Below are 15192 nucleotides of genomic sequence, written 5' to 3'. Positions count from 1 at the left end.
TCAAAATGTTGCACTGGTACTCCTACAGGTTATTACTAATGGTATTTTATTCTTGCCTCTGTAACATACTGTCCTTACTAGGGAAGGCTATTAGGCAGATGACCAACACTCCCACCAAGTGGCCCCAGTGATCTGCTGCCAAATGTACCCCCCCCCCCCCCCCCCCAAAAAAAAGGAATTAAATAAATAACTATATAAATACTAATTCTTCTTCTTTCAGCTGCTTCCTTCATGCATTGCCACAGGATATCATCAGCCTCTGCATGTCCTCCATCACTACATCCATGAACCTCTGCTGTGGTCTTCCTCTTTTAAATTGATAGTCTTTGAGTTAGGGTGTTACATTTGGACAAAATTAATAAATAAAATTATGTTGAATAGTTAGACCTGATCAGACCACAGTTTGTATTCAAATTTAAATATTGACCCCAAAGGCCTGCAGTTCAAGACTCAACTTTAAAAATAAAGACAGTAGGGAAAATCAGAACTTTATACAACTGGAATAGTTTTCATGGATACCAGTAACTGCTCCCTGGTTGAAGGTTTGCCCTATTGGTGTGGGAACACGCCAGTCTGAGAGGCCGGATATAATAGAACCTGGTTTAAGAAAACAGGTAGCTCAAGGGCCGATGTGTGGGAGACACAGACTGTGTCCCCAGTTTTCCAGGAGAATGGGATGGTGCCTGAGTTAGTCCAGGTTGTTGTCTCAATTAAAAGAATAAAACAATCAGCCCAAAAGGGGTTTTTTATGCCTTAAGAGTTCCTGGTGGGGTTCTTAACAAATTTAAGGTTAGAAATCAGATAGCAGCAGAGTTTAAGCCACTGTATGTCTTTCGGGCCAAAATTAAACTAAATTTAGATTGGGTTAATTATAATATTAAATCAGGAATGTTGATCAACTTTACTAGAGAGCTATTAAAGAACTTTTAAAGAACAAAACATAATTGACAGCACAACAAAATGACATGTGTGGTTTACTCAGTCTAAAAAATAATTAACCATAGCAGTTCAGTTCTCCAGAGCATTGTCAAAAATTAGCAGAGAATAAATAAATAAATCCTGCATCTTTAATGATGGGAAAATGTTTTGGGAAATCAGATGGACAGTTTCTAGTTTTTTCTCTTTACTAGACGACTAATTCCTAGGAAGAGACTAAAGGAAAAAAGCGTCTGAACCTGCAGTGACAGGATCAGTTATTTAGCAAATAAATACTAATTGATGAAAGCAATAATGAACAATCATCTTATGTAATGTGCTTTAAACATATGTTCTGAGTATGTGCTTGCAGAATGATCATGATCTTGGGTCTCGTGCTTTAGTCCACTTGTTTGACACTTTGTTTGGTTTTGATTTCTAGAAAAGGAGGACGGTTTTGGAAAATATGAGTGCTTATAATAATTATCCTATAAAATGTGTTTCATATGCTTCTCCATTCTTTACTAAAAAAAAAGAGAGAGAGAGAGAGAGAGAGAGAGAGAGAGAGAGAGAGAGAGAGAGAGAGAGCTACTGTGTGTGTGTGTGTGTGTGTGTGTGTGTGTGTGTGTGTGTGTGTGTGTGTGTGTGAGAGACCTTGTTGAAGTATAAACACAGATTACAGAACTCAGTGGCTCACAGAAAAATCTTTTTTTTTTAGAAAGTCTAGTTTGTAATGACTTATTGTGCTTTAAAATGTATTAAAATCGTGCCATTATTGTTTTTAGTTTTTGATCAATAGGTTAATAACCATAGGGGTATTAAATTGGTTTCACACCTGAACTCTGTGAAAAAGGAAGGAGTTGTTAGGGATTATTTTTTTACTCAATGAATAAAAGGACAAATGTTTAAAAGTAAACTCCAGCAAGTTAATTAATAAACAATGGATCAACCCCATAATAAACAATTAAATAATACATTAGACAGAGAGCAAGAGATTAGAAAGTGCCTGACTAACTTCTCAGTCTCAGTGCATCTTATCTTGGAGGTTCGACCACAGTACGTACAATTAAAACACCAGTGTCACCATGTTCTGTTATTAATCTGGACACGATTGCTCTGTATGACTAATTGAAACATCAGGAGAGAAGATGCGCTTCATGGCTTTATTGCTGATGAGAGGAATCTGGATCATGAAAAACCAGCTTGGACAAGACCAAATGATGAAGGCCAACTCGCAGCACCCAGAATCTGTTTACATGTAGAGAGTGGCAGTAAAAAATGTTATGGTTAGAGAGCAACATGGGCTCAGGGAGGGAGAGAGACAGCACACACACAGGCCTGTCTCTTCCCCTGAGTCCCCCACATGCATGTGTGAAGTCTCCTGATTTTTCAATATATTCAATGTCTTACTTTTATAATTACAATAAATTGAACACGTTAACATGGGTAATACCCCAGGGGCCGGGGTGTCATTTTTGTTTGTATGTTTGTTGGTTTTGCTTTTTGTTTTCTGCTATTTTGACATCTTGTGGAGTGTGACATAGTTATTGTTGCCTTTCTGTGTAGGGTCTCTGCTGTGTGGAGTGAGGACTAATTCCTTTTCATTTCTTTAACAATGAGGAGACTCCCTCACTGTTTTTGTTGTGTTTGGAAAAAGAGTTTGTTTGTTTGTTTTCGCTAAAATGTGTCAAAACATGTCTCTTCTCAATAAAAATTTTTGAGACAAAAATATTGTTTACAAATGTCCACTAACGTGTGCAGTAAATGTACAAAGGGAGATCCATAGCTGTAACTCAAATTGCTTCTAATAGGCAATTAGTAATTGCACTGAGCTAAGTGTGAGGAAGAAGTGTGGCATGGATGAAAATAAACCACCCACCTAAAAATATTTGATTTCATTATAATGTTCAGAGGTTTAAAATGTGTTAGTTGCTTTAGTTGTCACAATTAGACATAGTACTTGAAGAGCGGCTATTCCTCAGTTACACCACAAGAGGGAGTATCTCCAAAAAGGAGCAAGTCCAGCAGGAGTAAAGGGGCAGGGCCACTCACTGTAAAGCAGTGCGCCTAGGATGAGCCCAGAGACTGACAACTGTGTAACAATGTACTATGTCTGTATATTTGCGGGACAGCAGACTGTGGAGTAAAGGCAAACTAACAAAAACACACTGGTCTTGATTCATTTGAATTCAAGTGTGCAACATAAGGAATCCTTTTCTGACCCAATCAACTGAAATATAAACGTCAAAAGGATTTTTTAAATAATATATAAAAGAAATAAAGTGCAGACTAAATTTGTCTTCAGCTGACCAAATAATCAGTCGATCAACTGAGGAAATGAGGCATCAATCAAGTGTACAAAAGGTGCTTGTGGACGCACTGAAAACATCTCTGCAGGTCATTTCTTTACGGGGACACACACACATACAGTGACTCCTTGTTCCTTTGTTCATATTTCTTCTCTCTGAGCCGTTACTTATCATAGTAAAATATCTTGTAATTGCCCTTTCTTCAGCCAATGAGCATGAGGTGTGAAACCACAGTTAATCCTTTTTTTTGCAACACTGAAGTAAATTTTTCAAAAATTTCATTTTTAACCTAAAATATGTGACTGAGCCCATAAACTCAGCAGGAAAGCTGAAAGACTCTAAAAACTAATGACTTTTTTACTTTAGGATCACCACTATTCATGGGGTGACAATATAGAGAGAAGTAATTGGTCAGTAGGTGGTTGTTTAAGCCCTGCACGAACTTACTGTCTAACATAAATCTGCAGTACAAGTTACTGTGATGTCATGGTGGTACCCAGGTATGTAGTAAGTCACCTTTGTAATACTGAAAACACCTTTTAAAAACTGAAGTCACGTCACTAATCCTCAAACCCTGTTTCACAGTAAAGGCGTCATTATGCACTTTTTTGACTTCCATTTTAAATCCTGGGAATATAATGCATTTCATCTTGCTTGTTATTCAGTAGGTGAAGGACCAATAATCTGTTGCAGTTGTTACATAATTAGTAGTTTTGTATCATAATATACACTGAAATTTAAGAAATTTTAACAAACACATTGTCTCTTTTTTATTATTATTATTTTATTATTATTTATTCGATATTGTGCTCATACAAGACAATTCGAAAAAAAAAAATCATCTCAAAGGATGATTGAATAAGAAAAGAAAGAAAACCCCCAACAATCTGACGATCCCCTTCGAGCAAGCATTTAGCGACAGCGGGGAGGAAAAACTCCCTTTCAACGGGAAGAAACCTCCAGCAGAACCAGACTCGGGGAGGGGCGGTTATCTGCCTCGACCGGTTGGGGGGTGAGGTGAATCAGACTGCAAACACTGAACTAGTCCAATCTGATTGATCTTCACATAATTTCTTTCTTTTCTTATTCATTTTTATATTCAATGTATTCCTACATGTCTCTACAGCCTTTAAAGGTCACTGAGTGCCTTCTTTCCATGAACCCTAAAGCTATAAATACATGTATAATTGTGGTTGCCCCAGTTGCTGTGTATCTTCAGTGTCAGGTACTTCACCACATCTCTTTCATGACCCTGTGAGACAAAAAAAAATTAAATAAGCTGAGTTAGTTGGATATAAACTTTGTGCCTGTTGATAACACAACAGGACGGTAAGTTTAGTAATGATTACTAACAGGAAAGCTATATTTAAGAAATAATCTACGATTATTCTAATTTTTAATAAGTTGGAGAAATAAACAGTGTATGTGCATGTGGCTATTGACAGAGTGGACTCACCGCCATCTTAAATAACTGAAGTGGCCTTCCACTGGCATCATACTCAAAGGTACCCAGGTAGATTTTTGGATCCTCGATATTTTGTTTTCCCTGATGACACACAAACAGATACATATCAAGTTATTTTCTAATATACTGTAATGTATGTAAAAGTTCAATAGTGTGCTGCAAAGATGTCTGCACTGTAAAATTGAGAAATCTGTGACTTACAAACACTGAGAACATCCTCAGAGCACTTGATCTGGTTCCATGTGGGGATATATTCTTTGGTATGTGCCCGATTGACACATGGCTGACATATATGCTGTGGGACAGCTCGACTGACAGCTGTCCCTTTGAACCTTTAAAGGCCCAGCACTGGCCCGGACTATTTGGTGCCCATCCCTTAAAAGAAAACAAACAAATAAATCAATCAAATAGAGTTCAACAAAGACCACTGTCATCACACTGCTGTGTCATGCAAGCATATGACATATTCATTTGTGGAATAAGTTATTACCTGAAGAAGGGTTCTCGGGCTTACAGGTGGAGGCCGTTTGGCACTTACCACAGTAAACCCAAACAAGGTCAATCCTGGCACTTCTGGAGGATAGGACTCTGAAGTCTTTTCAGTTAATATCCTGGCTCCTTTAGATTAAAGACAGAGTGAGAAATGAATATCACAAAAAAAATAATTAAATAAAAAATCTTACACAACTTCCAGATTGAATTAATGTCTCACCTAGTCTCTCCAGGGCAAAATTGGCCATTGTGTCCGATAATGGATGAAGGAACTCCATTTTCTCCTTGAGTTCCTCTTGGAGCTCCTTGAGTTTCTTCATTTGCCCTCGGAGCTCCTTGAGTTCCTCCAGTTCCCCTCGGAGCTCCTTGAGTTCCTTCAGTTGCCCTCGGAGCTCCTTGAGTTCCTCCAGTTTCCCTCGGACCTCCTTGAGGTGTATCCACACATCTTCGGAGCTCCCAGTGAAGACCTGTAATTGAGAGAAGAATCAGTTTATGTTTATGTAAACACCTTATGATAATATTATGCTGGCATTGTCTGATTTATGTCAGAATCATTATTATTTGTTATTATAGGCTGCATCTGTTTGCCATACCTTTTTCACAGTGGTGATGGAGAACCCAGTGGGGACAGCCAGAGTCAAAAAGACTCCAAAACAAAAGAACAGGACGAAAGCCATCGTCCTCCATGGCCAATTTGCAGGACCAGTTTGATCGGGCTTATCTATTGCCGGATCAAGTTCTTTATACAGTGATGTATACAGTTCTGTATACGGTCGTGTATACGGTGGTGTATACGGTGGTGTATACGGTGGTGTATACCGTTCTGTACCCAGTTCTGTATCTGGTGATCCATCAAATCTGGGATGTAAACGAGATTTGCACCTTTTGAAAAACCTGAATAGAATAAAACCAAATGAGAAAAAATGTACATTAAAAAACAAATTCATTAAAAAAATAACATATACCATGCACATATAAGCATGTCACACATGTGTGACAGCAAAACACAATTACATACATATATACTCCACCTTACCTGTACATTGTCTCCTTGTAGGAGATGACTGGTTTCCCATCACAGCCATAGTAGCCGTTTGACTGTAAACGACTGCTTCTTCTCAGCATTGCTGTAAAATAAAAGAGATGGAGAGATGTTAAGCGAGCCTCTGACACAAAGCATATCATACTTTCTAGCTTATTATGTGAGCACAAGACCATTTTCATTAGAAGCAACTCTGTACCAGTCACCCATTCCCTTTTACATGAACTCTTTTCTAACTTGGCTTCTTTTAATGAACAGAATCATTGATTTTAGCCACATTTGAAATTTGCTCTTAATTAAAGGACTTTTCTTCACTAGTCCCTTAGAAAACAACCCAACATATTGCTCTGATTTGTATCATGGGTACAGATCAGCACTTTTTTTCCCTCTTTTCTGCCAATAAAGTGTGTAAGTGTAAATGTGCAAAGGGAGATTCATAGCTGAAGTTCTTTTTAACAAGTAAATAATAATAATAATTGCACTAAAAAGACCTTTTTTGACATAATTAACTGGAATGTAACTTTTGCATAATGTGCAAAAGTTTGTTTTTTACAGAGTGGTACTTACCTTTAACAAATTATTAGTTTTGTAGTGGAAGTCGTGAATCCAGGAAAATCCGTATGATTTCTCGCTGTAAACAATAAACTGAAATAGCAGCCAAGGTTCAGCGTATGGACTCCCTCCCACTTCACAACGCACAGATAAAGGCTGTCAACAAAGGACGTAATTATGACGTAGAATATTCCAACACGTGCGCGAGTGCGCGCACACGTTGTGAACAGGTGTGAACACAGGAAAGCCGCGTGCACACCGGAAACTATTTGCCCGTCCCAAAAACAAACAAACAAAAAAACTATTTGCCGTCGCGCATCGCTATCAAGGTGTCAGCTGGTCACACTGTGGCTATGCCAGGTTGCCTAGGTGACCAGCAGCTCATATGCCGATCGCCTGTATTCGTCGTTCTGTATTCATCGGCAGAGTCTTTGGTCGTTCACTTCTAGGTTAGTGTTGTTTAGTATATTAATTGAAGCAATCTCTTCACTTACGAAAATTCACTATGGTTTACTATGGTTTTTATGCAGTAGCCATGGTAACTCATGGTGATTATAAGTACTATGGTCCTACCCAGTACTACCATGATTTATTCATTGTGAACAGGGTTGCTGCGGGGTAGTATAAGGTAGTAAATTAAATGAGGTCAAATTAAGGCTAGTAAAAGGTAGTAAACAGAATTTGACTTGGTAGTAAATTTCGCATCACCCCTTCAATATATTTTGACTTTTCCATTGATGCAGACTTTTTGTTTTAAGTTCGTTTAACTATAAGATCTGTATAGAAATATAACTACTCAGCAGGACCTGAGCTGACGTTGTTGACGAGCGGTTCCACTGTCCGATCTGCTGTGCGCATGCGCGGAGTGATTTTGCACCTCCATTCGAACCCTCTGGAGTGCACGGACGCGCTGGCGCGTCGAAATGACATCGCCGATTTTAGATGACGTAGCATCGGGACGCTGCTGCCATGAATTGAAAGTGCAGACTTCAAACTATGTACCAGTTTTTAAATTACGTTGATAGGCCAAGTAAAACCAGAGTTATGCCCAATAATATACGCCATGCTTTTTCCTGTATATTGTCCTCACCTTCGATGAGCGTTTTGTGCAGAAATAAACGGCGAAAATGTGAGTTTCGCTAACAGGAAGTACTCACTAAAAAAAAAAAAAAAAAAAATTCCCGACAACCCCTTTCCTATTGGTGGAAAAATCAACCAATCAGAAAATTATGCGGTAACACGATGCATTTGGGTGCATTTGGCTGCTGAGGAGCAGGTGAAAAAGTGGTAAAAGAGACAACATTACTGGCAAGTTTTGCCTGTGATGGGCCCCTCAGTCTTGTGGAGGACAGAAACTGTTTTTTGAAGCAGCATAAATAATTTGTGTAGCATCTTAATGTGAGTCCTGATTGCTCTGCAAATAGTTGTACACAAAAACACCTGAGGCCTTTCCTGCATTTTAATGTGAATAGTTGTATTTAACTTTATTAAGGCGCAAGGCGCACAATGAAATGATCCAGAGACGAGCATCTGTGGTCATGCAGCCAGAGGCCGGCACTACCATTAGGCAATGTGGTTTAAGTGTCTTGCCCAAGGACACATCGCAACACAGGGACAGGGACTCAAACCGGCAACCCACCGGCTGCAAGACGGGCGCCTACCTACTGCGCCACTTTTTGAAATATGTTTGAAATATTAATGTATATGAGGTCTTAGTCAAGACAAGGTCACAGTTACACCTTCAAGTAAGTGGGATAAAGTTTTATCTTTGGTGAGAGATGGGCGATCATCTTACATGGCTTACTGCTGTGAATCCACCGCTACCCCAAAAAAGGCTGCTGCTCGATTTCGTCCTGGTAGTAAAAAGATTATAGAGGTAGTAAAAAAAGGTAGTAAATTTAACTCTAGGATTCCTGTATAAACCCTGGTGAACAAAACAAAGCTCCTGCTGGAGCCAGTAAGTCATTCAAACAATGTTAAAATTGATGTTGGTCAAAAGAAAAGCTGAAAAGAAATAGATTAGAATTAGAAGTTTAAAATAGGTGAGTGAGAACAAGTGACACAATTGGGAGAAATTGGGAAAATAAGGGTGGAAATACTTGGGGAAAACTAGAAGATAGTGGAAAAGTAAATAAAATCTCAAACAGCTGTAGTAGAATAATAGATAATATTATGTAATGGTAACAATAAAATAACTGGGAAATAATCTGAGTGTAGATTAAATAAACCAAACTAGATGTGTTCATGAACTGGTGGTCAGTGTAGTAGAGGAGTGATTTGTGAGGATGGACCTGCTGCGGGCTGCAAGGCCTCAGCCTGCAGCAGCATAAATCTGTTTGTGTGTGTATATTAAAAGCAGAACTTGTCTGCTTTTCTATGTAATTGGTGTATGAAAGTTTGCATAAAATTGGGAGAAATAAGTGCAAACTAGGAAAATTAAACATTGAGGTTTAAAGTTAATATTGAAGAGTGTTAAAAGTTTGAAAGTAGATAATCTGGAGGGGTTAGAAGTGTTAAATTAGAGACCAAAAGGGGAAAACAAGAATAGTTTAAATAAATTTGAGTAAAAGAATAACCCATTTAAATGTGATGAACCTCTGATAGAATAACTGGATTGGTTAAAACTAATAATAGAAGTAACATTAACTAGAAAAAGAGTCAAATAAAATTAAAAAGCCTAAGAGAATGGGTAAGAATGAATCATAAAATTGGAAGAATAAGGGGAAATAAATGTTAAAATATTTGGGCGAATAAGGGGTAAGAGAGAATTAAATAAAATAGCTATAATAACAACAATAGTATGAATAATAATAACTAAATAGTAATGATAATAATATAGCTTGGACACAAACTGAGCCTAAAATAAATAGATTGAACTGAAAATCTAAATGTAGTAGGTGTGAGTGAGGTAAAGGAGCGGTGAGAATAGATTAGGGAGGATGAAATAACAGCTGAGCCTTGGAGGAAATAAAAGAATTTTAGAAACAAATTATAATCTGATTATAAGAAACACATCTGTGTAACAGGTCTGAGAGACTGCAGGACACTCAGCTGATCAACCTGAAGCTTTGACAACTCACAAGAACCTTTAATTTAAAATATAATTCAAGATGAAGTCAAAAGGAGTTCCTAGAAAGAGAAAAATTTGTAAGTTGGTTCTCGGGAAATATTGTTTTGATATTTGTGTGTGTGTTCTCAGTGCAGATGATGTCTTCACCTCAGCACGTTCTTTGAATACCGGAGGGTTTAGAAGAAGGGGGAAAATTGAGTTGCAATGACCTCTCTGCTGTATATCTGCCTGGTCCCAACATAGTTATAGAGGTAAATCTGTAAGTTTACCAAATTAGTAAATAAATAAATACATTTAAAAGAAATAACAAATGAATTAAATAAATGTGATGGTGCTGAGAGATTACTGTTTGAGTAGAACTTACAGCCAGAGAGACAGTTATTGTTTCACAGCAGAGAGCGAGTGTGGAGCAGGAACCCATGGAGACCCTCTAAAACAGGGGGGGGTGATCAACAGCCCCATGCTCGTGGTAATAAAACAGTAATATCCACCTCCAACCAGGAGTGTGGTATATGCACAATCACAATGATGATTTCCATCTCTGACTTTCACCTGGTATCTTTTAACATGGCATGTTGCTGAGTTAAATATAGATGAGAATGTGTTTACTAATAGAAAGTGGTTTGGGTGTTATGATAGAGGGGAAATAGATTAAAGCAAAATTTATGGTAAACAGAAATGATGTAATGAACTGGAGGTGAAACAGTCAAAGAAAAAAGGGTAAAAAATCCTGAAGTGTCTTTCTCTGCCCCATTGTGGCAGAAAATGCCTCCACTTTATTCTTTAAGTGCTTGAAGGTCATTTTTGAGATCATGTCCTCTGAGCAAACTGCAGTGAGTGGCGTCACACAAGAGGTGGACCTTTAAATAAAAAACCATGAAGACAAAGAGCAGAGTACACAAGCAGAATGCAATCTGTTCTCTTCTACTAACATTGTGTCCAGAGATGATTTACAGATGACGCTGCAGGTCTCCACAGCAACCTTCCCAAACAACAACAACAACAGCTGGAGAAGGAAGAGGATGGCCTTCCTGCAAAGGAGGCAGGAGAGGAGAGAGAGGGAGACGGCTGCAGAGGTTGGAAGATAATAAACCGGACGGACAGCCGGCAAAGTGACGTCCAGACACACATGAACTCTTACCTCCTGAATGGGAGGAGGGGGAGCGCAATGTGTCTATGTGCTCCACCGTGAAGGGGGTGAGATGTGTCTACCCATGAGCCGTGGATGTTTATGGACATGGTGAGACTGGCTGATGGACTGTTTGACATCACACAAAAACCAAGTAAGTCATCATTTCCTTGGGAGAAAATGCTGCAGGAGCTCCTCTGCACTTTGAGACATTTAAGCTCTTTGGGAGACATCCCAGTAAGCTGAGCAGAGTATTCCAGACTAACCTGCCTGATGATGTGAATCTGGAGATGCAACACACTGTATGGTGGAGTTTTTCAGGCAGCAGTATCCTGATGGCAGAGATCTTCTAAGATAGGAGAGATCCTGACAGAGGAGGAGAGTCCAGCAAAAGGGCTGAATACATTCCAACGGAGGAGAGACAGAGAGAGCTGACCAATCAGAGGAAGGAGAAGGCTCAGCACCTCTGATAACTGCACACTGAGGCTCAGGCCCCGGTGCTGACTGCTAACACGGTCCAGAGTCTTGCAGCTTCTTCTCACACACCCAGCCTGCTCCTCCTGCTGTCAGCACTACACAGGCAACGGGTGGATTCCCTGCACCAACTATTCCTAACACTCTAACTGAATCTGCTGTGCCTGTTGTACACATGCATGTTAATCAAGGTGACAGTCTGGACTTGTACACCCGTGGGAGAGACGAGAGGCAGATGAGAGGCAGAGTGACCTGGCGTGGAGGAAGGAGAGAACTGTCACAGCCAGGACCGCCGCTTGGACTCACTAAGCCTACTCAACAGAGGAACAACCTGCCTAGAGGTAACTTCACAGGTCACCTCCAGAGATTGCCACATGACCTCTTGGGCTAGACCAACAGCCTGTTGGCCATAAGGAGGTCCAGAGAGGCCTGAAGAGGAAAAGGAGCAACCTGACGTATCCTTTAATTTGTCAAGTGAGCTGACATTTCAATAAGTCTCATGAGAAAAGACATTCTGTGTTCTTCAGAAGCAAAATCATGTGCACCAGTGATGAACTGTATGCAAACTGTCAACTGAGGAATGATGATGATGTGCCAACAGACACAGAGACTGTGTCTGGGTTCAGCCTGAGGTGTTTTGGTTGCAGCCAGTGACTGAAGACTCCGTGTTAAATGAACGACAGATGAAATGTGGGAGCTCTGGGTACGAACGCAAAGGAGGAGGCTGAGGAGCCCGGGTTGCTCTACATTTATTGTTTGATGAGAAACTGGAGTCCAAAGACTATGAACTGTTTTGATGAACTGATCAATAAAAGAACATTTTTCTTTTTACTAATGACTACATCTACTTTGCTCCACAGGGTGTGGCTGCTGCACCTGATGGACTGAAAAACTGGTAACAAGTGTCAAATGCTGGGCCGCATCTCATTGCTGGTTGCTCGTGGACATACTCTCGTGTACTGCACTGATGGTTCAAAAAGACAAAGCTTATTTTAGAGGGAATCTAACTACACAATAAATGAACATTTCTAAAGACAAACAGTTCATTAGGATTTTAATGAAAAATAGTGATGAAAGTGTTAGTGAATAAAGTGGGTCGCAGTGGTGCAGTGGGTTGGTGCTCACCTCGCAACCGGAGGGTTGCTGGGTTGAGTCCCTGTCTGAGCGCATGCTGTCATTGTGTCATGGACAAGACACTTACCCCACATTGCTTAAGTGTGAATGTGGTTGTGTGGATGGTATTTAGTGGCGGTGGGCGCGAATTGGCAGCCACGCTTCTGTCAGACTGCCCCAGGGCAGGACTGCATTATTAGCTTTCCGCCACCAAGTATGACTGAGGTGTGAATGAATAGTGCATGGAATTGTTATTAGATAAACATGTGTAGATCAAATTAAATTATCATTTGAACATGAGTAGTTGTTGAAACAGGTTCCATCTCAACTGAGCGAAACAACTCAGTATACTTGGTTGACTACGAGAGAGCCCTGCACAAAAAATTCCAATGTGTCTAGACCTTGGTCCGTGCACAAATGGCAAATAAAAATCCTTGAATCCTTGAAATGAGGGAAGGCTCAAATTTGCCCAGCCTGATACAGTTGAGCTGAAACCTGGGGTCAAATTACCTTATTAAATTGGGCAATGTTCATTTAAGTCACATGCCACTGAAGCTATCAGGCTTAATATCGATGAGCTATTGAAGTGCTTTTTAAAGCTCATACATTAAAACCAAAATTCAGACAGTTACATACTGATGCAATTGCAGATTCTGATACACCTGTGGTTCCTGATCCATATCTTTGCTTTCTAACAGTGCCCCAGATATTAAGTGGTATTTGTGCTTAGTACTTAGTACATTCTATGATAATTGTGATTAACAGCCCTAACATCTTCAACCAAGTTTTAGTGTAAGATTTGCAGTATCTGCATATTCTCAGTACTGTCTTACAGCATGCAGCTGATTTGTCGTCCACTAAAAGAACAAAATGAGAAGAATTCTTGCAATTCTGTTACCAAACCATTGAATATCTAGGAAGACAGTTTAGTGGACAGAGGAAGCTAACTGCTCTCTCTCAGTTAAAAACTGTGATTCAAACCTGACAACCGCAAACGGTTGGTGAATGTTGACATGTTTGGGAATGGCAGGATTCAGCAGACGGTGGATTTGTGACTATGTGTTTAAAATTGCATCTTTGCTGCTTCAATAAGACAGCAGGACAAACTAACTCTGATCCCTAGTTGCAGTGGTCGACAGGAGCTGAAGCAACATCTGATGCACTGAAGCAGGACACGCAATCTGACCTGGCATTGGGTAATCAGATTACTCGAAACCTTTCCATTTATATGTGGCTAATAGCAGGGGCTAGGTAAGAGCTGCCCTTACGCAGGATCCCCCAGTAGGTAAGCAGCTCCTGCCTTATTACAATATAAAACTGGATAACATGAAAGCTGGCTTCTCACCTTGCTATCAAGGTTTGATGGCAGCAGACTTTGTTTTTCAGAAACTAGGATTTTTAACTCTAGGTCATCCTGTAATTCTTTGTATGCCACATCAATTATGTGTAATTTTTTGTTATCACTCAAATAAGACTACGGGGTAGGAGGTACGGTTATCTGCCCCTGAACTATTAAAGATGTAATAATGGTAACCCTGTTTCCAAAATGAACTCCTCATGATTGTGCCACAGACTGACAAATTCAGGAGCTGAGAAAATTAATGTGCATAATGAATTTATTACAGCTAATTTAACACTGCTTTTGGGTGGTTCTTGCTTTAGGGATGAGTGTGGCTGTAATGTGGGCTACATGGTTGTTTAACTTAATTCTGCAGGTGTGAGTTTTTCTGCTCTAGAAGCTCAGAAGGTTGATCTGCTGAGTTCATCGCTGATCTCAGATCAAAAAGCTTTAACAGTCACTTGTACACTGGCTACAGGTAAGACTTAATTTGTACATTGATTCAGCCTATGTTAATGAGGTTTGTCATGCTAATGCTAATATTTAGAGATAGAGAGGATTTCAGAGAGTTGAAGGCAATCCTGTAGTATATGGAGAGGCTGTGTTGCAGTTAATTGATGCTTTACAGCTTCCCAGTGCAGTGGCCATTATTTTAAAATCAAATGCCCAGGAGATCTCAAAGGTGTGATCGAGGGAATAGCCCGGTCAGAACTAACTTTGTCTTTCCAGGAGGAGGAGAACTAAAGGGTGACACTTCACTGGACATAAATCATCTGAATACAGAGGGGGTCAGCATGAAGCTGGAGAACAGACAGTGGAGCCAAAGTAGGAAGTTAAGGTCAAGCACTCATCAGCCTCAAGGGGGGATAATTGTTGGAGGACATTAGAAAGTGAGGCTGATGATTTGCTATGTTATTAGCAATAATAATAGTATTAATACCGTTCCATATAGGTAACATAGTGTAGAAAGTGAGGTCTTTCTTGTCTAAATATGATAATATGCTTGGGTGCATCAAGTCAATTCAAAATGTATGTTATAGCATATTAAAACAATCTCAATTGACCTAAGTGCAGTATAGTTTATATAAAACATGCACTGTTGATCAGTCTCTAAACCAACAATAAATAAATGTATACTAAGAATCAATCAGAAAAAAAGAAAAAGCTGTGTTAGCATAGTAAAAACCCAGGGTACTAAACTCAATTAAATCTGTATGCAAGCAAATATAACATTTTTAAATTTTTAAATGATTGAGAATTTGGGCTACTCTTATGTGAAAGGGTAAATTACT

The 15192-nt window shown here is 39.5% G+C and overlaps 2 protein-coding genes across 2 annotated transcripts; both read right to left on the bottom strand.

Annotated features, from left to right (window-relative positions):
- Positions 1–4108: 4108 nt before the first annotated feature.
- LOC115800433 (SUN domain-containing protein 3-like) lies at positions 4109–5018 on the bottom strand. Its single transcript, XM_030757793.1, has 3 exons — positions 4891–5018; positions 4681–4770; positions 4109–4476 (listed from the first exon to the last, which is right to left on the bottom strand). Exons 1-3 carry the CDS (start codon positions 4903–4905, stop codon positions 4354–4356), a joined length of 228 nt encoding a protein of 75 aa, XP_030613653.1. The 5' UTR covers positions 4906–5018; the 3' UTR covers positions 4109–4353.
- A 29-nt stretch (positions 5019–5047) lies between these two features.
- On the bottom strand, positions 5048–6880 carry LOC115778188 (uncharacterized). Its single transcript, XM_030726246.1, has 5 exons — positions 6791–6880; positions 6218–6308; positions 5775–6075; positions 5402–5648; positions 5048–5064 (listed from the first exon to the last, which is right to left on the bottom strand). Exons 2-5 carry the CDS (start codon positions 6304–6306, stop codon positions 5048–5050), a joined length of 654 nt encoding a protein of 217 aa, XP_030582106.1. The 5' UTR covers positions 6307–6308; positions 6791–6880.
- Positions 6881–15192: the final 8312 nt, after the last annotated feature.

Source organism: Archocentrus centrarchus, chromosome 3 (assembly GCF_007364275.1).
Source record: "Archocentrus centrarchus isolate MPI-CPG fArcCen1 chromosome 3, fArcCen1, whole genome shotgun sequence".
Classification (NCBI taxonomy): domain Eukaryota; kingdom Metazoa; phylum Chordata; class Actinopteri; order Cichliformes; family Cichlidae; genus Archocentrus; species Archocentrus centrarchus.
This window is presented reverse-complemented; position numbering and strand designations above follow the sequence as displayed.